The sequence below is a fragment of the Canis lupus genome, chromosome 37 (genome assembly GCF_011100685.1).
Source record: "Canis lupus familiaris isolate Mischka breed German Shepherd chromosome 37, alternate assembly UU_Cfam_GSD_1.0, whole genome shotgun sequence".
Classification (NCBI taxonomy): Eukaryota; Metazoa; Chordata; class Mammalia; order Carnivora; family Canidae; genus Canis; species Canis lupus.
The window spans coordinates 22,394,336-22,418,928 of record NC_049258.1 but is presented as its reverse complement, the minus strand read 5'-3'; the positions used below and the strand labels follow the sequence as shown (position 1 = coordinate 22,418,928).

At 41.4% G+C, this 24,593-nt stretch overlaps 1 protein-coding gene and 1 long non-coding RNA gene across 3 annotated transcripts in view; one reads left to right on the top strand and one right to left on the bottom strand.

Annotated features, from left to right (window-relative positions):
* Positions 1 to 3,922: 3,922 nt before the first annotated feature.
* On the bottom strand, positions 3,923 to 11,754 carry LOC106558322. 2 transcript variants are annotated; one of them, XR_005384973.1, is made up of 5 exons: positions 11,678 to 11,753; positions 10,692 to 10,792; positions 10,397 to 10,563; positions 7,690 to 7,895; positions 3,923 to 6,070 (listed from the first exon to the last, which is right to left on the bottom strand). It is a non-coding gene; the product is annotated as an uncharacterized LOC106558322 (long non-coding RNA). The 2 variants fall into 2 exon arrangements; XR_005384974.1 differs by lacking the exon at positions 10,692 to 10,792 and having other exon boundaries at positions 11,678 to 11,754.
* Positions 11,755 to 16,165: 4,411 nt separating this feature from the next.
* Positions 16,166 to 24,593, top strand: part of FN1 (fibronectin 1) — a 66,451-nt gene continuing 58,023 nt past the window's right edge. The window contains exons 1-6 of the mRNA XM_038585906.1: positions 16,166 to 16,322; positions 17,169 to 17,297; positions 18,425 to 18,562; positions 20,077 to 20,208; positions 21,177 to 21,314; positions 23,619 to 23,777. Of these exons, the coding sequence (XP_038441834.1) occupies positions 16,166 to 16,322; positions 17,169 to 17,297; positions 18,425 to 18,562; positions 20,077 to 20,208; positions 21,177 to 21,314; positions 23,619 to 23,777 (853 nt within the window). The remainder of the gene's footprint in view (positions 16,323 to 17,168; positions 17,298 to 18,424; positions 18,563 to 20,076; positions 20,209 to 21,176; positions 21,315 to 23,618; positions 23,778 to 24,593) is intronic.

Here is a 24,593-nt window from a genome sequence, read left to right as displayed (position 1 = left end):
TCATTCTATCAAACCACATTCTACATTGTACCCTGACACATGTTTCCACAGAAGCAATTCCCACAAGTAGGATTTTAATTTCCAAGTGGCATAGTCTTAAACAGTATCTCCATAGCCATTTCATTCTTGAAATTCATGCAAAGCCATTTCTCACGTTCCTTCTGAGACACTCATGTGAACTGAGATTGTGAAAATGAGTTACAATGCCTTTAAAGTCAAGGGTGTTTTAATTCCTCCAAATAGAAATAGTAAAACTAAAATGTCAGAGTAAGCAATAGTAATGCTAACACAGTTAATATTGAAGATAAATGTTAAATATGTGCACACATTTCCTTGTAAAGAGCAATATTATTGGCAAATGTAGAACGAAGAGTAGTTTCATTATGGACAAATCTACCTGAAAAGTTCTATTAAATTGCTCTACATGCCATATCTTGAAATTCTCTAAGATTAAAAGAAAATCACAAAGGTTTATTTCTAGAGAAGGTAACTAGTAATGACTATGACTGTAGATTTAGAAAAGAAGCACCTTTACCCTATTCCTGATGATTTTCCATTAGCACAGTCCTGGTAGCTTTGGTTGACCTTTTTCTTGTTTTGTCTCTCCTCTGGAGAAGTGAAATGACTTACTGAAGTAAATTTGGAAAGAATAACCATGTGACACCTGGGTGGCTCAGCGGTTGAGCATCTGCCTTCAGCCCAGGGCCTGATCCTGGGCACCCAGGATCGAGTCCCGCATCAGGCTCCCTGTATGGGGCCTGCTTCTGCCTCTGCCTGTGTCTCTGTGTCTCTCTCTGTGTCTCTCATGAATAAATCAATAAAATCTTAAAAAAAAAAAAAAAAAAAGGAATAATTAGACAAGCCAGCTGAACTCTGCACTCCTTCTACCCCTAGGTATGGAGCCTGGTCATTGAGATCTTTATTGCTTCACTGTTCCTCCATGCATCTGGCCTTGCTGGGACAGTCACATACCCTCGGTGGGTCAGTCCAGTGGGGCCTTCAGTGGGCAGATGAGCCTTCCTAATTCCAGGCACAGTTAGCAGGCCCATGTCACTCCCATTATGAATCATTTCCTCCATCCTAGCCCTCACTGGCCATCTCTGTAGGATGCAGGCAGGGAAGAGATGGCTGTTTTATGAGCTACACTGCCCACCTCCAGGGACCCCAAGAAAAGGAAATCATGAAGTAGAGTGAGAAAGATTTTTCTGATGATTTAAACAGAGGGGAGAAACAAAGTTTTTACTCTAGTTAGAGAGAGAGCTTTATCTCTTCACCTTTTCTCTTAGAAACAAAGCAAGTTGGGAATATAAGCCCATATTCCTTGCTAAAATATAAATTTCAATTTTCTAGGTATATGTAAAGTGTTACCTGAATACTTAGTGACTATAAATGTGTCCTTATTTTATATTCAGCCATCATTGAAAGTGAAGTTAAAAAATTGTAATTGATAAGAGCTGTTTTATAATGATGTAATTGTTTAACCCAGGAGTAAGAAATAATCTAATTCAACAGACTCATTCTACATATAAGGAAACAGGCACAGAAAGATTTTTTTTTCTAAAGTGTAATCAAGGGGACACAGATATATGTACTGATAAATCAAGGACCAGAGTGCCAACTGTATAAAACTAACTGATAAATATGAAACCAAAAGCTACCTTAAATGCCACACCATAGACCACTCTTACAAATCTTTGCAATATACTAATGATGTAGACAGATATTATTTTATCCAGTTTTTACAAAAGAGGGTGATTAAGTAATAAAAATCAGCACTTCTGGGGCACGTGGGTGGCTCAGTGGTTGAGCATCTGCATTTGGCTCAGGTCGTGATCCCGGGGTCCTGGGATCGAGTCCCACATCAGGCTCCCCATGGGGAGCCTGCTTCTCCTTGTGCCAGTGTCTCTCTGCCTCTCTCTCTCTCTCTCTGCGTCTCTCATGAATAAATAAATAAAATCTTTTTTTAAATCTTAAAAAGATTTTTAAAATTTATTTATTCATGAGAGAGGCAGAGACACAGGCAGAGGGAGAAGCAGGCTCCATGCAGGGTGCCTGATGTAGGACTCGATCCCAGGGTCTCCGGGATCACAATCTGGGCCGAAGGCAGGCACTAAACCGCTGAGCCACCCGGACTGCCTGAATAAATAAAAAATCTTTTTTAAAAATCCGCACTTCTCCTGAACTCATAAGGCAAATGAAGAATAAAATGAATAACTTAATTTTTATCAGTGCTTCCGACGCGAGATTACACATACTTAACATTTGACAGTTAATTATACATTCAGTAATTATAGGTTGAGATATATACCTTGTATATATACAAAGTGTTGGGTTAATTTTCAATAGAAAAGCATTTTCCTCTTAGGGTAATGAGGAGTTTTAGATGAGGCCGCACAACTATAGATTCTTAATCATATTCCCAAGTAAATAAAAATGAAAATATTTAAGGCAAGAATTATGCAAATTTTATATGACAACGGGCCTTCAAGACAGTTTTTTGCTGTTGTTGTCAATATTAATGACATCTTGCAACTTGTGTCTTAGGTAGTGGGCAAGAAGCTTTCCCTTCTCACCAAAACTGAGCAAGCTTTCCATTGCATCCCCATCTTGGTCAGGAACAATAAGTAATGTGCCCATTTTCACTCACATTGTTTTATGCACTATGAAGTCATTTGAACCTTATGGTCTTCTTTCACATCAGCAGTTCTGACAGGAGACTTTTCTTTGAATTTTGCTGCTTAGGCAAGAGTCCAATATTGAAGCGGTAGACGAGAAAGCATAAAAATGAATCAGGAAAGCTGAAGTGTCATTTGGGAGAATGGCAAAAAAGAAATACAGCATCACAAATCAAAACAGATTGAGGGCTTAAAATCAGTGGTTGAGCAGACCTTTCCACGTGGCTGTGAGAACTGACTTACCCCAGGAATTGCCACCCTGCAGGAGCTTCACCTGTCACCTGCAGGCTTGCAGGAGCTTCATTAAATAACCTCCCATCAGGAGGCTCTGACTGTACCTTGGCCATGTGCTGTGTTCAGCTCTCCACGCTTGGGGAAAGGATACAAAGGAGTGTGAGAATAACCCTCTGCCCTTTGGGGGTTTATACTTTAAGTTGGGGTGAGGAAACTAAACAGCTGAAATAACCAGACCACAATTTCAATGTAAAATGTCTTAAACAACTCAAGCCATGCACCATGTTAACCTGCGCTCTGCTTTCTCTCCTTAGAACATAATGGCGATCCCAGGCATGCTCAAAGCCCATGGTCCTGTCCAACATGCCAATGCCCTTCTGCTCCAATCAGTTGGGTTGTATATTTACAGGGTCAGTTGTCAGGTACCAAACTGTTTATCCCATCTGTACTTGTCTTTACAATCATGCAATTTAATTATTTTTGAACCTTTGAAATAGAAGTGTGAAAAGCGCATTTTCCTTGAAAATTAATTTGAATTACTTTGGAAAGACGTGATCAAGTGGGGAATTTAAAATATTAGTTTTGACTTGGGTGTGGGCAAGACAATTGAGAAGATTAGAAGAAACAGGATAGTAATCTGGAAAGATACTTCACTCAGTTGGTCTACGTCAAGAGTCAGCAAACTTTTTTTCCTAAAGCGACAAATAGTAAATATTTTCAGTTTTGTGGTTCACATGGTCTCTCTTGCTGCATAACTCTGTCACTGTAGCTAGAAAGCAGCCATAGGCAATATGTCTAAAAAATGGGCATGGTGGTATTCCAGCAAAATTTTATTTATGAACACTGAAATTTGAATTTCATGTAATTGTCTTATACAATATTATTCTCTTGGTTTTCCCGACTGTTTGAAAATCTTTTTTTTTTTGACTGTTTGAAAATCTAAAACCTGTTCTTAGCTCACAGGCTGCACAGAAACAAAAGATGGGCTAGATTTGGCCCCTAGATCTGGTGATCTGTGCATTGTTAGGTATCCTAAAAAAAAAAAAGATATGAATTCGAGATTGCTACATTGAAAGGCATATGCATTTTTATTTTCAGTTATTTAATTTCACTTCATACAGTATAGCTATGGTATAATTTTGACTATTTTTAATAGCTATACATTAGATCATCAGTACACCCTAGAAATAATCACAAGTCCTCCCCTAGGATTTCTGATCTAGTGTCTACTATCCCCTTGTTCTTCAAATGTCCCCTTGGTCAGGACATGTTGAAGTATCTGAGCTCTGGAATAAGACTTTTGATTCATCCCCAAGGAGCTGAAATAAATAAATAAATCTTGTTTGCCAAAGATAGCTTGTGGCTTGGGTAGTGGAAATCTCTCATTTGTCCTGGCCTCTCACTGTCCTTCCAACTTGGAAAGCTATTGAATTAGAGAAAACTGCAATATCTATCTCCAGTGCTAGAACAACTAAGAACATTCAGTTTAAATCAAGTGTCTTGACAGTTCTTTTTCCCTATTATTTTGCTTTTTTTATATAATTTGATTCTATTTTTATCAAGTGATAATTAGTATAAAGTTTTGGGGTTCTTTTTTAAGATTTTATTTATTCAGGAGAGAAACAGAGAGAGAGGCAGAGACATAGGCAGAAGGAGAAGCAGGCTCCCCATGGGAAGCCAGATGTGGGACTCGATCCCAGGACCCCGGGATCACTACCTGAGCCGAAGGTAGACACTCAACCACTGAGCCACCCAGCTGTCCCTAGTACAAAGTTGATAATGAAAAACAGCTGTTTTACCCCATCCCTCCCCATCTTTCCTTCCTCTGCCACCTTACTCACTCCCTGTACACACGTCCCTTTCTTTTATCTTCCCGATTCCGTCATAATTCCTCGTAAAATCAATACTTAGAGTTTCTGCTACCCTAGTTTTTTAATTTGATGGTAATTTCTTCCCTCTGAATGCCCATACATCCATAACTACTTTTTTAAAATTCATACAATAAGTATTTTCTCTCTCTACAGTCATGGAGTTTTGGGTTTCATTTATTTTGTTTTTTGTTTTCTTCCATTTCTTGCATTGTCACTCATCCAAATCTTTTTGTTCTGTCCATTGTGATCTTTTTTTCACATAAGAGGTTTTCTTTAAATGTTTGGTGACCTTTGGCTGTCTATTTAGATTTAGAATTGAGGCACCAAAGATCTGTTTGGAAACTCTGGGCACATGATGGAGCTGGCATCACTGGAGGTGACTGGGTTGGCATCTGGCCATTTCATTGTATCTACCCATCACTCTTTCCAAAGAGACTCAGTCCAGAGAGAAATTCTCTCATCTGCCACATGAAGAGTAAACATGTAAACTCTTGGTCAACAATCCTCCCTCAGGACTGGGTTTTCAACTGGTGGGAAGAAATACAAGAATCTGAAGGAGGTAGGCTCATTGAATTAAGTCTCAGACTCCACAGTAGGGACACATCACTTCTCACATTCCACTGGTGAGAACTATTTCCATTGCAATTCCTAACTGCAGAGGAGGCTGTAAAATGGAGTCCAGTTGTGCACAAAGGGACTAACTGTGGAAGAAGAGAATATGGCCAGTCTCCATCATATTCCTTACAGAACCTCAACTAACAGAAATAAAAAGTCTTTTAGTAGGAGTGAATTCAATGCCTACCATCAAAGAGTTTACAGTGTTACTGGGGAGAAAAGAATCCATATAAAAAATTGTTCTAAGGAGCCATAACAATACACCAGTCTATGTGGAAAGGAATATAAGTATAATCAATGCAAGAAGAAAAATATCATATTGGGCCAGAATAACCAGAGAAGGCCTATACTTATTATTATTTTTGCCACTAATAATCATCATTTTCTTATTAGTTTTCTCACTTGCACACAGAGACAACAATCATCAGGAACAACTTCACACAGAGCATAATTTTTATCACCTTATTTATACACTAATTATATTAAATGATAATAGATGCCAGGATTATCTACCAATTAGCTTAATAACCATTTCATTCAGCATCTAGAGTAGCCATGGTTACAGCATTTGTTTCCTGTGTTGTCTTTTCCATGGATTTGAGCTTACACTTTCTTCCAATTTCAGTCTTTGACATCATGTTCCAAGAGAAATAAAATTTGTTTTCAAAAAGCAAACTGGAAGAAAAGGAAATAATGTGTTATAAGCTGAAAGGAAATATTAAGACAGCAGTTAAAGAATCTATGTAATAAAAAATTCCTAAAAGTAATACTTCTATTGGGCACAAAATAAAAGAGACACAAACATATCTAAAAATGTATAATAGAACTCCAAGTTATATTGGAAGGAAGGCATAGCATTTTTTTCAACTTATTAATATATTCAAGATCTCTGAAAACTCAAGAGGACTCCCACTTTCAGCTAAGATAGGATTATAGGAAACAAATTTACAATCTCATTTGAAACAACTTAAAAAATGTGGGTAGAGAGAGAGCTTGATCTCTCTCAAGAGAGAGGGAGAGAGAAAAAAAGTATATGAAACCATAGTCTTCAAGATGCAAGACATCAGGTAACAAGGGACAATAAACCATAAGAAACCCAAACAAATGAGGTAGGACAACAACTATGAACTGTACTTAATCAAATTAGGAAAATTTTGCAATTCAAAACATACCACTGTAGAAAAAAAGACAAGCTATATACCACGAGACAATATTTTCAAAGCATGTATCTGATAACTTGTATCTTAGAATACATAGAAAGTTCTCAAAACTCAACAACAAAAATACAGCTTAAAAATGAGAAAAAATTTGGAGCAGCCATTTTACAAGATATATAAATGGCAGATAAGCACATTGAAAGATGCTTAACATCACTAGTCATTAAGAAAATGCAAGTTAAAATCATAAAGTCACTATATATTTATTAGAATGGTTAAAATGTAAAAGATGACCATTGTTAAGTGTTGACAAGAATGTTAAGAAACTGCAGTCTGCATACATTGCTGGTGGGAATGCAAAATGGTACAACTAGTTTGGAAAACCATTTGGGATTTTCTTAAGATGTTAAAAAATATACCTATGATATGATCCAGCCATTCCACTCTTAAACATTTACCCAAAAGAAGAACATTCACATGCAAATGTTTTTTATGGTTTCTATTTCTAGTGATCAAAAACCACTCAAATGTCCATCAGCAGATGAATAGGCAAATACATCATAGTTTATTTAATTGAATACTATTTAGTAATAGAAAGAATGAATATATGTGTATATATTCATTTGTATGAATGTCCATACAGTGTGTGGATATATATCTCCACACAGTATGGCTCTGTTTATATAAGACTCTAGAATATGCAAACTCATCCATAGTGACAGAAAACAAATTAGTGGTCACCTGAGGATAGATGAGGCAGGAGGATGGGATTGCCCAAGGGAATAAGGGAACCTTTGAAGGTGATGGATATGTTCAATATCTTAATTGTGGTGATCATTTCTTGAGTGTACACACAGGCCAACATTTATCAAATTGTACTCTTAAGTATGTGCAGTTTATTATGTGTCAATTATACCATTAAACTGTTAAAAATCTTAAAGGAACATTTTAGAGAAAACAGTTTGTCCATGTTTTTTTAAATTTTTAAAAATTCTCTCATTATAGCTCTCTCTAAATAATGTTATTATTTGAGAATAACCAAAATCAGTTTGCTGGAATATTAGAATCAGTTGTCTAGGTCATAACTTCAGGTGATTTTAATTAGCCCACAATTAAAAAACAAATTTAATAACTAACAGAGAATGGGAGCGCCCGGGTGGCTCAGTCGGTTAAGCATCCAGACTCCTGGTTTTGCCCTGATCTCACGGGTTGTAGATGGAACACCACCGCCTGGGGCTCCATCCTCAGCGGCAGTCTGCTCAGATATTCTCTCTCCCTCTGCCCTGCCCCCCTCATTTGCACACTTGAGCTTCTTTCTCTCTCTTTCAAATAAATAAATCAGTCTTAAAAAAAAAAAAAAGAAACATATAATGAAAAAACAAAGATTTTCATAAGTCAAGGAGAATATCTTCTAATTTGATATATCATGTGCCTAAGTTGAAAAACTCACTTCCTCAGAGAGGAAGAGGTTAGAAAGTATCAGAACAAATGTGATGTTCTAACTAGAATTCATGGTTGGTATTGCTCCCTTCCAAACTGAAATGAATTTATAATTTGGGCCTGTATACATTTGGGTTATTCTGCTTCAGAATTGAATTGGACCAAGAAAATGGGAAAATCAATAGAATGTGTGAGTAAGCTATCAGGAATCCTTCAAGAATTTTGTACATATTGACAAAAATGTGACCACTGTGCTGTAAAAACTAGAGGATAAATGAGCAAGTATCTTTAAGATGAGCTGTAATGAATCACACAGAGCTGACAAAGATACTACAATTGCTTTTAGTTTCCAAATTAACCTAAACGTAAATGGGTTCTTCAGTTTTTAAAAGATGAGTAAACTGAAACATCAGAACACGATATGACGATATGGGATGTTTCAAAACGTTTTATGAAAAATTGTGTTCCTAAATGTTGTATTTTAAGATGAAAAGTATAACAGACTATTGCGTGTTTTTGATGGAGAGTCTCTGAAAGGCTATGATTACTGATCCATAAGATCTGTCCAAGAAAGTTTTGCTCCTGCGTAAGGAATTAATCTACACTGATTATTGATAAGGCCTTGGAGTTCACTGCTTTCAAAAGTAGAGCAATCGAATAAACTTTCCTTGACTTTACAAGCTCTCAGCTAAATTATTTCAGAATCTAAATGCATTCAAAAGCCAAACTCATCTTTACATATATGGAAAACGTGTAAAAACTCTTAGCTTTTACATATATGACATTTGTAGATTCATGAGGGACTTTTAAAGATCAGTTTCTGTTTCTGGGGTGGTAAAGCTCTTGATCCCAACTTCTTTGTATGAACAAATTACTTGGTAGATAAGTCAAATAATTTCCAAGGGAGTCAAGAAGTTAAAACATACATACCTAAAAATAAAATCTTGTTTTCTTTTCTTTGTAATTGTATAGCCATTAGATCATTTGTTCCAGTCATCAGAGCATTTTGCTCTGGGAAAGATATAGTATTTGAGGGGCACGTATTCACCAGAGAGAGAAACAGAGAAAAAAAAAAAAAAAAGCCAAGACATGGGAAATACAAGGAGAAAGCACTGAGTCATATTATTTGCTAAGTTTGAAAAAGAATTCATGTTCCCTACATCTGTTTGGCTATAATTTACAACTTATATTAAAAAAAAAAACCTTTTTTTAAAAAAAGATTTTATTAATTTATTCATGAAAGACACAGAGAGAGAGGCAGGGACACAGGCAGAGGAAGAAGCAGGCTCCCTGTGGGGAGCCCGATGCAGGACTCGATCCCAGGACCCCAGAATCACACCCTGAGCTGAAGGGAGACGCTCACCACTGAGCAACCCAGGTGCCCCTAAACCATAGCTTATGTGAACTATTCTTGTCATTGTTAGAAACTGTTGGCATCTGTATTGTCAGAGTTCATCAGGAAACAGAATTCAAATAATTTCCCGTGAAAGACGTTGGTGAAGGCTCTGGTAAAAAGGCAAGGGAATAGCCAAGGGATGAAGGGATGTTTGAGACCCCGAGGGACCAGCAAGGTGTGAAGTCTTGTCACTACGAGGGCTGCCATCATAGGAGGGAGCCAGTGAGGGCTGGAGCTTCAGAGATCAGTCTGGCAGACAATGTGGTTCCAGACCAGTGTTCTCCGCTATTTCTTTATAGTTCTTACATCTACCTCAACCTCCTCCCTCACTCCAAAAATTAAATCTAATCCAAATTCTACCTAATAAATTAGGTAGAAATTACCAATGAAGAAAAAAGATTTTATCAGGTAGGGTTGGGTTGTTTGGGTTTTTTGTTTTTTTTAACCCCTACCCACACCTCAAGAACCAGTTTTCACCCTCCGAGAATGCATGTTCTAGAGAGAGGCAGGGGCCATCAGAACCGTGGCCCTGGAGAGGGAGCACCGAAGGCCTCCAGGAAGCAGAGGAGTCTTTCGTCTAGTCCAAGGGTCAGCCCCCAGGGCAGAACAAGGTCGTGAAGGAGATGGAGGGGGACCAGCATGGAGATCTGGGGGGACCAGAAAAATAAGTAACCATCCAAGAACTTTTCCAGATTTCTTAAAACTTAAATGAGGTGAATGGTGAAGGGCATGGATTTTACATCAGGAAGCTCTTGACTGAAGTCCCGGCTTTGTCCCTCTCCTTACGGCACAAGCTCAAGGACCATCTTCAAAACTCTCTGAGCCTCAGAGAGAAAATTGGGGCTATTTATATCCATTTCTGGCAGTCACTTTGACAATAAATTAAAATAACACATGCAGAGCACTTAGTAATGGGATCAGCTGGATAAATAATCCCCAAATGTGAATAATTTGAGAGCGCTCATCATCTAGCCTGCCTTCCTTTCATTCATCATCCCAAGTGCTTACCCCATAGTGCCTTGTGCCCTGTGCTGGGCACACAGAGTAAACAGGACAGAGACTCTGCTCCAGCATGCTTGTAGGCTGGGGGGCCCGGGGTAATAGTCCTCCTTGTGCGATTCAGAACATCCATAGTTGGACGGTTTGAAGGAAACTGGTTCACAAAAAGAATGGCCCTGGATACCACAGGTGACAAACAGTAACGTATCAGGTTATAGAGTCCTGTGTGACATCTTCTGAATAAATTTGTCCCCTGCTGAAGCAATCAGCCTCTAAATTCTCCAGCCCATTGCTTTGCCCACACCTTCATTCCAGAGGAGGATCATTAGGTGGTATCATAATTCTAACAAGGCTGGTGATTCACAAAACATCATTCCAAGCTTCAGACCTTGTCGGTAAGAGCGACTGAGCAGAGGACAGTATTTATTTCAGATGGTTGTTGATGGTTGAATGAAAAAAAAAAAAAAAAAAAAAAAAGCACTTAGTATAGAGTCTGAGTCTGGCTCAGAGTAAGTACTTAATGAAATCTAAATGTATTTCTCTTCAGGTGCCCGGAATCTCCATGACCTGATGCTGGCACTTGAGCTTGCCTCGTTTTCCATGTTTGACCCAGGAATGATTTTTAAAATTTCTTTCCTTTTTTTTTTTTTTTTTTGAGATTTTATTTTTAAGGAATCTCTACACCCAGCATGAGTCTCGAACTCACAAGCCCGAGATCAAGAATCACCTACTCTTCTGACTGAGCCAGCCAGGCACCCCAATTTAGTAGTGATCTTAAGTATCTATCTGTTGCATCTCATGTTCAGAGTTAATAACAGAGTATTTTAAAATTATCTAGAAAATGGTCAGCATAGATTTAGAGATGTATTTACTTTCACTTTTATAATTCAGTTGAATCTCTTTATTATAACTAATTAATCAACTAAAAAGAGTCCATAGAATGATCACCTATTGACCATCTATTATCGCAATACTCTTGTTGGTTTGAAAGTTTATTTAAGAGATAATGGGTACAGTTATTTTTAAGCATCTGACACAACCTTCAGGATTAGCTGCATATGAGATACCAGAAGTACATGAATGTAAAAGGATGGAAAATAATTTAAGGAGTGGAAATCCTTGACGTGTTTTAAAAAATATTTTAAGTTTGTAAAAACAAAACAACAACAACAACAACAAAAATTCAGCCTTTCGAAACAAATCTTTAAAGCCACCAATATAAAATAAAAGTAAAACCGGAAAAAGGAGCAATGCACAAAAATAAAAATTCTCCCAGAAACTGTTACCTACCTTGGGAAGCTGAGCGTTCTCTGTCATAGTTTTGGTGAAGTGTTCCAGGATGAATTAGACTCCTTTGCAAAAAAAAAAAAAAAAAAAAGCCTTTTGGGAGTTACTTTAATGAGAAAAGAGTGCTCCTGGTAAAAAACAAAGGGCACAGATGAAGGCTTTTAAAAGTGCTGATTAAATAATAAAGTAACTTAAAATATAAACAAAATGCTTATTAAGTGGAAACTGGCTAGCTTTCAAGGTATAATTTAAAGCCCTTATCACATATTTTTCCCCCTGGTTGTAGGCGCCCTGACAAACTGCTCAGACAGGCTGCCCATGAGGGCTGCCCATGGGGCAGTTTATTTTTCCTTCTCACACCTGTGTTTAACCAGTAGCAGTTTTGCAAGCTTGGCTGCTTTCAAGGGAAGAAGATGGGAAGGATCTCCTGCGGACAAAAATACAATCAAGATAAAGAAACAAAACTGTTGCAATTTATCTCCATCCAGCCTTCCTTCCTGTAGAAAGCCATGAAATAGAAAAAGACACTATGGGCTCTGAAGGCAGAAAGTTCCAAAGGTCACTAGTCAATGGCCTCCCTTCTAACCAGACCCAGAAAGATGAAGAACAAGATAAAAGCCAAAGGTTTTCAGAAAAAAAACAGCCTACCTTCCTTTAAGGTAAACTTTGGGTCAGAAGTTATTTCTTATCAGGGATAGTTTTTTTTTTTTTTTTTAGTAGGCCAGGGTTTCAACTCGAAAGGGTATTGTCTGCAATGTGTGTATTACTCTTAAAGGAAACTCATTTTCACTTGGAAAAAAAAAAAACCTGCCTTTTAAAATGTAGCCCTTAAAAAAATTAAAAAAATAAATAAATAAAAATAAATAAAAAATAAATTTAGCCCTTAAATTGTTTTAATTTCAATCCTCTTGAAATGACTGGATCTGATAAATTCTTTTTGTGCATAACCATGATCTTCAACTAATGAAGTCAATTCAGTTCAGATTTCATAATTGCTCATAATCCCCAATCACCGCCTGCCTAAGGAAACATCCAAATAACAACTTCACCACCTCCCCACACACAGACATGTGCATCTTTTCGTTCTTGACATTTTGAGTTGTTCTAAATTCTGGGAGAGCCCCATCGCCACGGCATTTCCACGGAGAAACAGGGCACTGTTCTAAGTGAGGATTTGTTCTGTCTCGAAACATATATGCCATCCCACAAATCCTGGGTTTCCTAAGGGGTTTCTGGGGTAGAGGGAAGAACCCGCTCCTTATTAAAGGGAGGCTTCCTCTCAGAAAAAAAACGAAGAAAGGAGGCTGCCTTGTGTATGCTGCAGCCTCTTGGGAGTGTGTCCTTGAAACAAAATCAGAAGAGGTGCAAGTAAAAAGACTTTTTGATCAATTTTTTAAAACACAACTTTGTCAAGGTGTAATTTATGTACCATAAAACTTCACCCATGTGAAGTGTACAACTCTATGATTTTTAGTCACTTTACCAATTTGTGCAGTTACCATCACAATCTAGTTTTAGAACATTTCTTTTCATCCCCCCCCCACCCCCCAGTAAGGTTTCTGCCCATTTACAGTCAATTCCTGGGCCCCGCTCCAGCCCCCTATGAATTTACTTTCTATCTCTTGTCACACTTCCCTCTCCAAACCTAGAGGAGAAAAAGAAACCCAAGGATCTAACTACTAAACCCAAGCGTATGGTAGGATGCTACTTACTACTGTGGAACCCACCCTGTCAAGAGTCCCCAGGATTCTTAAGAAATGCAAGGGCGTCTGGGATCCCAGGCATTATCAGTTGAGTTAGAACAGAGTCAGTGAGGTCTTCAATATTTAATGATCTCTCCAGTTGGAGATAATAGACTTACAGAGTTACCAGGGATTTTGATAATAAAAGAATACCAAAGCAAGCCTTGTTATCTTAACTGAGGAAATGTCTCTGTGTGCAAAGTAAAGAAAAATAACCAAAAATTTCAAGTAAAAGGGTAAACTTCCAAACAGTCCCACAAAATTCAGTTAAATGTTTTCATATTTTTGCTTATAATTTATAAGAGATACACGATTTCCTCAAACAAATTATTTTTCAGTAAGATTGAAGTACAAAAGTTTCTTCTAAAATGTAGGGCGGTCCTTTTTCCCCCAAGCTCTCATATGCATGTTATTCTAATGTATTTTGAGTACAGTAAATATATCAAACTATCATGCTTTTTGTTGACAAAATATTTGTCTAACCACTTATTTCCTTCCCCCAGAATCTATGTATTTTAAGAAAGCTTTAGCTTTGGGTTTATCTTGCTTACAGCCTGATTTCCAGGTATCCTTACCTCTGGCTTCCCAGAACTTTACTAGGAATTTTACAAGGGGCCTTTTTATAGTTGAAAGAGAAAACTCCTTTGTCAAATGATGATGAGAAAAAAAAAAAAGAAACCTCTAGCCCAGACAGGACTCTAAATTTGGGGAAATCCATGGCACTCTCTCAACTTGAAATGTTGGTCACCAAGATTACTCATGAAGTTATTTTACACTGTTTGTAAGAACTGATATTTGCTGTGGTTTTTTTTTTTTTTTTTTTTTTTAATCTGTGCGTTAACAAAAACAAATGTTAGTTTTGTGTCTTTGATGTGTTGGGCATTTTATAGACCATAGAGTTCTTTACCCCGTGGCAGTTAGAGGAGGTGGAACTTTTGGAGAAAACAAGTACTTGCAGAAATAAACATTTTGCCAGTAGCTTTCATAGGTTCTCAAAGCAAACAAGAGGTCGGTACCACTAACACGACTGGAGGGCAGAGCTTTGAGTTGGGGTCTCTTGGGGCTTGGGGAAGAAAATTGTAGAGTCCTCTTTTTGAAGATCTTTTAAAGCAAGTGTGACTTGGTCTGAAAACAGTCTGACGTGATGAGTTGCTAAATGCTAGAGTCTTTCAGCTCTGCCTTTAGAGGGAAAGAGGGAGAAACCTTAAATGGGAACCTTCCACATTCTTGGAATACATAACAATTGAAATATAAGGTGGGGGGGGGGATTGGCAGCAGGGGCCAGGGGAAGGGCATTCATTCTGTGATGTAACTGATGTCTACCCCCCAAAATGCCAAATCAAAGCGAGGAAGGGACTCCGGGAAGGAAGGCTGTAAATGGCCTTAGCTTTGGGGGAGCCCAACGAGATCTGTCTCCAGGTGTGACGGGCCTGGTGAACCGGGGGCAGCGACTGGAAGCCCTTTCTCCCCCGCAGCCCGTCCAACTTGGCAGCGCTGAGCCCGTCCACGACTGACTGCACTTCGAGTGGAAACAGGCGCCCCAGCCGCAGCCAAGACGGGCTTCCCTGCACATTTTGAAAAGCAAAGTGCTCCTTTGTCTTTTTCCAAAAAAAAAAAAAAAAAAAAGAGCTTCTCCTGAATTTCTCCCAGACCGTCCCGGCCCCCCGGAGAACTTAGTAGAAACTCATGGAAGATGCTTAGTGGAAGCTCCTTGAACGCTGGCTTCTTCCCGCGCTCCCCAGCCGCGTGCAGGGGTGCAGGAGTCCAGGGGGTGCGGGGTGCAGGGGTGCAAGGGCGCAGGGGTGCAGGAGGTGCGGGGATGCAGGGGTGCAAGGGTGCAGGGGTGCAGGAGGTACGGGGATGCAGGGGTGCAGGGGTGCAGGAGGTGCGGGGATGCAGGGGTGCAGGGGTGCTGGGGGTCCTGGACCGGGCGCCGCGGCCGCGAGGAAAGGGAGTCCCAAGTCGCGCACTTTAGACCGAAGCGGGAACCGGAGGAGGGCCAGCCCCGTCCCTCCAGCTGCACGGCGGTGGCCCCTGGACGGCCTTGCGTCCCCGCGAAGTACGCTCCAGCGAGCACACCTTTTCCTTTCCAGAGGTGATGCGATTCCTCCTCATCCCCCCCCCACCCCGCTGCAGCCCCCAGGAAAAGAGGAGGGGAAAGCGGGGCCCCCGCGCGCCCCGGCCCCTCCCCTTCCTCGCCGTCTACCCGGTCCAGCCGCTTCCCATCCCTCCCCCTCCAGCCCCGAGAAAGTTTGACGACCGCAAAGGAAACCGAAAAAAAAAGTTGTCCGGCCCGGGTCCTGGCGGGCGATCAGCATCTCTTTTGTTCGCGGCGAACCCACAGCCCCCCTGACGTCACCCGGGGCCCGGGCCAATGGGCGCGCGGTCGGCGGCGGCGGCGGCGGCGGCCGGGGGCGGGGGGGGGGGGAGGGGGAAGGGGGGCGGGGGCCGGGCGTCCCTCCTCCGCGGCGCCCCGGGCCTCGCGGGGGGCGGGAGGGGACCGTCCCATATAAGCCCGGGCGCCCCGGGCTCGGCCGCCCGCGCCGACTGCGCTCCGCAGGGGAGGAGGGCAGCGCCGCCGCCTCCCGTCCCGCCCTCCGCTCGCCCTCGTCTCGCCCTCCGCCCGCCCGGCCCCCGCGCTCCCCGCGGCCCCGCAGGGAGCCCCCCGCCCCCGCCCCCGCCGCTTGCACGGGAGCCGGCCCGGCGGCCTGTCGCCCGCTGCTGAGCGCGTGTCCGCGCGGCGCTCGAGATGCTCGGGGCTCCGGGGGCCCGGCTGCGGCTGCTGCTGCTGCTCGCCGTGCCCGCCCTGGGGGCCGCGCTGCGCTCGGCGGGGGCCGCCCGGGGCCGGAGGCAGGCGCAGCAGATCGTGCAGCCCCAGGGCCCCGCGGCCGGCGGCCCGAGCAAGCGTGAGTACCGAGAGCTGCCCGCGCCGCCCGCCGACTCGCGCCGAAGTTTGCAGCGCGCGGGGCGAGCGAGCGCCTGGGGGCCAGGGGGCCGCGGGGAGGGCGCCCCTGCAGCCCCGCGCCCCCCGCCCCCCGCGGAGGGAGCCGAGGCCGGCCTAAGCGTGCTCGCTGGGGGACCCCTGGGGGACCCCTGTGGGACCCCTGTGGTCCTTGCGCTCCTGACTCCCTTGGCTACCAGATACCTGAGTATTTTTGAACTGGGAATTGCGGGGAGAGGGGGCTGCTAGATAGCTGCGGGGCTGCTAACCAACTTGAGAGCGCTTTGGGGGCCCTTGAGGCCCCTTCTCCAAGAACACAGATGGGAACTCCTTTCCCAGCTTTTCAGAGACACACCCTCCGCTAGCCCGGGCTAACGGAAACTGCTTAAAGTCCTTCTTGACGTGCTCTCCACCCCACCCCACCCCACCCCACCCCAAAAGCATTGAAGGTCCTTGCAGGTATCTGCTGTCCAAAATGTTTCCATTCCTTTGATGTAGACCCCTGGCCAGATGGAAATGACCTCACTGTAGAACATTTAGCTAAGTTAAAAGATGAGGGAGGGTGCGGTGGGGGGAAGGAATACCTAAATATCTACGTGTGCAGATTGTGTGGTTAACTCTTCCGGGAGCTAATTTCTTATATTTTTGTGGAATATTGTTATCAGAATACTAATTCTGATGTTCTGATGAGTGAGTTATTTTTCTATGTTTGTTGCTCAGTGTCATCCATTTAGCTGTGCAAGAAAATTCCATACTTTGGAAGAAAGGGGGCATGCAGATGGAATAACTTTTTTTCTTCAATCCTTTATAGCTGGCTGTTACGACAATGGGAAACACTATCAGATAAACCAACAATGGGAGCGCACCTACCTGGGAAATGCCTTGGTTTGTACCTGTTACGGAGGGAGCCGAGGCTTTAACTGCGAGAGTAAACCTGAACGTAAGTGGGGGGGCGGGGGGGAGAGCCTGGCAGTTGGAATCCTTTAGTGTATGGGGAACTGGTACCTGTTAATTAAACTTAGCATTGGTAATAAAAATACATACACCTTTTCCCCAGCACAATTTTCTGTCTTTTCCTCTTTATTTTTTTTTTTTAATTTTTATTTATTTATGATAGTCACAGAGAGAGAGAGAGAGAGGCAGAGACATAGGCAGAGGGAGAAGCAGGCTCCATGCACCGGGAGCCCGACATGGGATTCGATCCCGGGTCTCCAGGATCGCGCCCCGGGCCAAAGGCAGGCGCTAAACCGCTGTGCCACCCAGGGATCCCTGTCTTTTCCTCTTTAAAAAGTGTTAAGAACCGCTTCCATTTGCCTTTCACGTGTTACTTCTACCTTTAAAACAAAAGAACCGGTGTATCCCAAAGTAGTCCCTAGAGTCTTCTTTTTGTTTTATTCTCCCAAAGTTGTTGATGAGAAAATGGAAGGTTTTGTGTTCCCCGTCCAAGAAAAAAAAAAAATGCTTATAAATTTTTAATTTATTAGAAAGGAATTTCAGATTTTCAACTGTAAGGTTATGGGCCAGGAAACTCTCTGGGCACTATATTATAAAGTGATTTGCCAGCTACCAAAAACCACTAATCACTTGCTTCAAAGTTCTCGTTCTTTTATGACCATTGTCCTGTTTCTTGTTAATCATGGCAACTCCTACAGAGGAGCACTGGTGAGGCTGACATGGAAATAGTAGGATTAAGAAATGACAGTGCCTGGTGGGAGGTGGGGCTCTTCACATTGTTTGCTTTTCCGTGGACCTTGGGTTGGCTGGCTGAGTCAGAGATCGGAATCTGAAGCCTTCCTTCACAATCCAGCAGCTTTTTCCTAAGGGCCTGAGAAGCCTCTACAATAGAAGTTAATTTACGGAAAATTGGGAGAACTGGTCAAAATTCAAACGCTGAGGCTTCATTAAAGCCTGGGGCACAATCTAGATCTCCCATTTAAATGTTTTCACATTCTTCGGTTGTACCATGCTACTCAGAATGGAGGAGTGAGTGTTTCTCTGGATGGGATTAGTGGAATAGAAATGCTTTTACATACGTGAGGCCCACGTGGACTTTCCTTCTCTCCTCAGCTGAAGAGACTTGCTTTGACAAGTACACGGGGAACACCTACCGCGTGGGTGACACTTATGAGCGCCCTAAGGACTCCATGATCTGGGACTGTACGTGCATCGGAGCTGGGCGTGGAAGAATTAGCTGCACCATTGCAAGTAAGAAGGACATTCCGTGAAATGATGCTAAAATATCATTTATGTCAAGTAAGAAAGACATTCCATAAAGACGCTCAAATATCATATATGTGAATTTCTCCAGTACCATCATTGTCGCTTTCTGTTACGCATGACTGATTTACCACCCCCCCTCCCCGTGACCAGTTGCTCTGATGTGGTCACCCGGCTGGTTCCAGGGCTTCTGGAAGGTGGCTCTGTGCCCAGGTGGAAATGGTGTTGAGCCTGTGTGGAGTTACGAGTACCAACGGGATCTCTTGAGTTCCATTTCAGTTAAGACATACTTAGAGGAATTGTCCATTTTATATATTACCTGGGCATCTTCAAGCCAGCCTGATGAAGTGATCATCCTCAGTGATTGGGAGATGGTCACAAAGAGTGAATTAGCCACCGTGGGGTGTGCTCTTCTTGCTTGTGAGGCAGAGACCTCTTGCATCTCACAGATGCAGTCTGGCGTCTTTGTGACCTATAGTTTTTACCCAGGAAGCAAATATCTCTATTCCCAAAGGTAGGATGGAGTGATTAGCCTACTAGTGTTTCCAAAGACCTTTGGGGACTTTGTTGACTCTCATCAATTCTAGTTTAGCCAAGGCAGTCTTTCCACTATGATTCCCCGGGTTACCAACAGGCTCCATTAAAGTATTTTGTTTGTTTAATCCATCCTTTAAGTATAAGTTGCTTGAAAGGCTTCTCTCCAAAAGAACAAAGCAGTCCCTTGTGAACGGACCCAATCAGCTTTTCCCATATTTAACGTTAGGGTTTATTCAAGTTTCTTGGGAGTCTTAAGACTCAGTGGTCCACAGCATTTATAGTCGAGGGGACATTCAGCCTTTGGATGTGCCACTATGCCTAACAGCTTGGAAGAGTACCCAGATTGCCTTACTTGCGAGGTATATACGTCTATTTGATTTGTGCCAATATGACATATTTGTCTTCGGGTAAAATGGAGGTGATCCCACTCCTGAAAGCTGGAAAGCTATGCCCAATGTGATGTGGCTTTGTCATTCAGTCGGGCTCACCCTGCTGTGTGTGTGTGGAGGTCATGCCTGCCAGCCTTTCTTTTCTGCTCTAGGACCAATTTCCTGTGATCTCTCTGAGGAACCAGGATTTATGACCCCTTTTCTTGCCATTCAGTTTTCTGTGTGATTTCCCATCATGCTTAAATTAAGACATTTAATTGAATGACCCAAAGTGGCCAGATTTGTTAAGTTTTCCCCTACTTCTGATGGGCAAGGTGTTCTCTGTGTCCTTACTTTGGCCAACCTAAATACCTACCCAAATGGAACATGAGATCTCATCTCTTCTCTTCTCTTCTCTTCTCTTCTCTTCTCTTCTCTTCTCTTCTCTTCTCTTCTCTTCTCTTCTCTTCTCTTCTCTTCTCTTCTCTTCTCTCTTCCCCTCCCCTCCCCTCCCCTCCCCTCTCCTCTCCTCTCCTCTTTTTTCTCTCTTTCTTTTAATATTCTCTCTCTCTAACATCTGCCTTTTGTCTTGAACAGACCGGTGCCATGAAGGGGGTCAGTCCTACAAGATCGGTGACACCTGGAGGAGACCACATGAGACTGGTGGTTACATGTTAGAGTGTGTCTGTCTCGGTAATGGGAAAGGAGAATGGACCTGCAAGCCCATAGGTGTGTGACTCTGAGGGATGAATGAGAGGTGGGGAGGCAGAGTCAAAATGTTGGGTTAAATGAAAATCCACGGGGACCCGGGATCTGAATGTCAGTTCAAAAAAGAATGAAATGGAAATTTCATTTCAAATACTGAAATATTTTATAATCTGTAGTTCTGAAGGAGCCAGATCAGAAAGTGCAAATCATTGATAAAAGTCTTAATTTTGTTTCAAAAGCACAAGATAGAATTGAAAGATTTAGGAAAAAGTCATTTCTTTGGTTTAATATTTGGTCTCAGATTTCTCCTTAGCCAAGATGTAAATTAGTTAAAAGGAAAAGGATGGCACTTTTGACACATTCCTATGTTGGAACATGCTGGGCTGAAACAATATTGTGTGTGCTCTATCACACCTTGGTAGTTTGTTTGTTTGTTTGTTTTTCAAAATAAACATTTTTGAGCTTCTTTTGGCCTCAATCTTTAATTGAACTCTATAAATACAAATCTAAGTTTCTGCCTATAAATTTCACTGTTTACTTCTTATTTATTAATTCAATAGCTTTTATTTTGCTTTGTGTTATAGTTGTTTTTGCAGGAATCAAATTTTAAACAACTTTCTCATCTTTTTTTTTTTTAACCCATTCATAATTAAGATTGGAATTGTGCATAGTTTCCCACAGATGAACACATATCTAGATCGTTTTCACTGAAATACTGGTGTGAACAGTGGTGCTAGCTGAGTATATGCAGTCCATGTACTTATTAGGAGAACAGAATTTCTGTCTGCCAGCTGGGCTTGAGCTTTCTTTCGCTTTGGTTACTTACTATGTGCTTAGTTACAGGGCGTGCCCTTCTTTTTGAACAGAGTGCCACTTAAAAAAAATGTGGCTGGATTTTTGCTTACACAATATACTTTAAATTACAAGGAGACTGCACAATTCAAAATAACCCTTTTTTCCCCCTGTTTTTCATCCAAATTTCCCTACAGCGGAGAAATGTTTTGATCACGCTGCTGGGACTTCCTACGTTGTTGGAGAGACCTGGGAAAAGCCGTATCAAGGCTGGATGATGGTGGATTGTACTTGTCTGGGAGAAGGCAGTGGACGTATCACCTGTACTTCTAGAAGTATGTTTTAACTCTTTATGCTCAAGATGAGGCCAGGTATTGTTTTCTGGATTCCTAGAGAGAATTGTAATATGATGTCACTTGGAGCACACCCAGTTTACCAGGATGCTTTGGTAACATTTGGATGTCCCCAGTCAACTTATTCTGCTTCTTCAAAGAAAAGTAAAGAGTTTAATAAGGTCTTAGGCAATCAGCTACTAAGAAGGAAGGAACCCAAGTAGTCATTCAAATGCCAACTGTGCTATGGACTTGAAGATCAGTTGCAAGTGTTTAAATTATCACTGAGATATTTTCCAAGTATTAAGAGCAAAGAAATCGTTAAAATAACATGCAAACACCTCTTTGGGCATGTAGATACTATTGACCTAGACTGGAGGAAAATTCTAAAGTTTTAGGTTTCGTTCTATGTTTGAAGTTTATTTAAAGATTTTCTTTATTTATTCATGAGAGAAGAGAGGGAGAGAGGGAGGCAGAGACACGCCCTGGGCCAAAGGCAGGTGCTAAACCGCTGAGCCACCCAAGGATCCCCTCTTTCTATGTTTGAAGTTTAAATAGGGCATATTCATCAGCAAAATTGAGGAAAATAAAAAGTACTTATAGGTTAAAATTATGTGTCTACCTGGGGTTAAGGACAGTGTTTCTTTCCCAAAGCTCCTAAATGGGCATCTTAGTGCCATAAAAAAGCTGGCCTCTGGCACACACGACTCCTCCTTCCGAGATTGCCTTGGGGATTCAAGACTCCTTTTTTTTATACCTTTCAAACAAATAGCAACCATAGAATTGATTGAAGCAAAACTGCCATTAACAGTTGGTGTTATTAATAAATCTTAAATCTAAAATATATTGAACCTATTTTCTTTCTTTATCTAGCTTAAAGTATTTAACCGTCTTCACATGCTCATCACCCAAATTTGAATTCTTTGCTAATAAAAAATAAGTCTTTGACGGAAAGTGATAATAATTCTGACAGTCTTTCCCAGAAACTTGCTGGTTCATTAGATCTTTTGCATTTAAAATGGTATTATGATCATCAGACTTTCAAGACCTTGGTGGCGATGACTCAAACCCTCATCTATTATTTAAAGCTCTTCTAATAACAAGTTTGGGATAAGTTCCTCAAAGAAAAGCCATTTATTCCATGAAGTTTTATAAGTCCTCCACTTTGTACAGAATGGTATAGGAACACAAAACTGAATTGGACAGTAGCCCAGCCTCCGAAGAGCACTTAGTAAGTAGGTCAGGGAGATGAGAAAGGCTTATACATATTCATCTTCTACAGAGCACAAAATTAAGGACTTCAAGACAAATACTGAGAATAGTGCTATGGGGGTTTTAGGGAAGACAGTCCTTTTAGCTGGGATTTGGGGAAAGGCTGTATGTAACCAGCCCGTCTTCATCCAGACCTCCATTCTGGTGGTAGATCCACGTGTCTGGGTATTTGTATGGACTTATATCAACCGTCTGATTGTTTTCTCTCACCCAGTGAGATGACTTTCTGATTCTGATGCAAATCAGATCCTCTCTTCTCTCTGGATAGCATATGGGCAAAACTGGATTATTACTGAAACAATCCACTTACCAGATGATTGAACACACAGGCTGATGGCAATTCAGTCACAAATTACAAGATGCCATTTTTTCCATGGAGGGTTAATGCCAAGCAATTCAAAAGAAACCATTTGATTGGTGATTTTAAATCCATGTGTGCTGGGGGAGGAGGGAAAGAGAACATTTTAGTCAAAGTTGGTAGTCCCCTGAATTTTCTTACATAACAAATGAAGAGGCAGATGCTGCTGTCTTTTTAGCTTCTTTGGGGCAAGTGGGGGAGACCTTTTGAACCTTACTCTCCACTCTATTGTTTATTAATCTCTGAAGAAAGTCCCCTCTTGGAAGGCCGGTCGGTCATATACAGTAATTACAGGGAGAAAGCAGAGAGAGCCTGGGAAGGAAAGAGAGGGAAGAACAGAAAGCCAGAGAATGAACTTGATCAAAGGACCAATGTGAAAACAATTTTTTAAAAAAATTAATGAGTGAGAGATGACGAAAAAGTATTTTGGCAAACAGGGAAGCAGAACAAGACTAAATCATGCAAAATCACACATCTCTCTTTCTGCCGTAACAAACCAAATCCCATCTTTCAGGAGGTCGATGCCAGTGGTCGCCAGAGCTGGGTATGAACATTTCATCACCAAAGATTGGCTCACTGAACTTTCAGTGACTGCACTCTTTTTTGGGAGGTTGACTCTGGAGCTTTTTTTCAGGTTGACCTGATTTGCATATTTAAATACTTCCTTTCTGACACAGACAGATGCAATGATCAGGACACCAGGACATCCTACAGAATCGGAGATACCTGGAGCAAGAAGGATAACCGGGGGAACCTGCTTCAGTGCATTTGTACGGGCAATGGCAGAGGGGAGTGGAAGTGTGAAAGGCACGCGTCTCTGCAGACCACTTCCACCGGTGAGCATGGAACCAGCAGGGCCCGAATTGGGAAGGCATTCCAAAAAAATATTTCAGCAACTCTATCTTTCCTTTGACGTGCCATTTGAGGATGAGTTGCAGGGTTTCTGCTAATAATCTGAGTTCGTTTACAGATTGTTAGTCATTAAGACTTTGTCTAATGTCAGGTTTTATTTTTTTATTTTTTATTTTTTTTTATTTTTTTTCAGGTTTTAAATATAAATAAAAATGAAATAACAATCTTAGTGGGGGGAGAAAAGCAGTGTTAGCCCCAAGAGATTAAACTGACCTTTAAGGAAATGCTAATATTATAAAAGCTACACAACTGATGTATAGATATATATACACATATGCATCCCCACGCCTGTGCATTTTTAATACCTGAAGTGCATTTTAATGGAAACAGAAGAGTTATGATGAGTTACATGACTATTTGATTCTTCTGCTAGGACAAGGGGAAAAGAAGTACAGTTGTTCTTTTTCAAAATGGAATATATTTCCTTGTCCTGACATTCAGCTTTCTTTGTAACAGAAACAATCCTTTATGTGTGGTTTCCATGCTCCAGCAAAACTTTGTTGCATTCCATAAAATAATGCACAATCATTTTCTTCATGTATTGGCATTCACAATTCCAGAAATTCAAAAGAGGCCTAGAGATGAGAATAAATGACACAATGTCTAAGGATTTAAAAAGAGAGAGAAGTTTTCATTATTTCTAGTATGAGAATGAGATCTGTGCATTGTAGCTTGCTTTGGAAGAGTCTGAAAGACAGAAATATGACGATTGAGGGTGTGTGCTTGTTACATTCTTAATA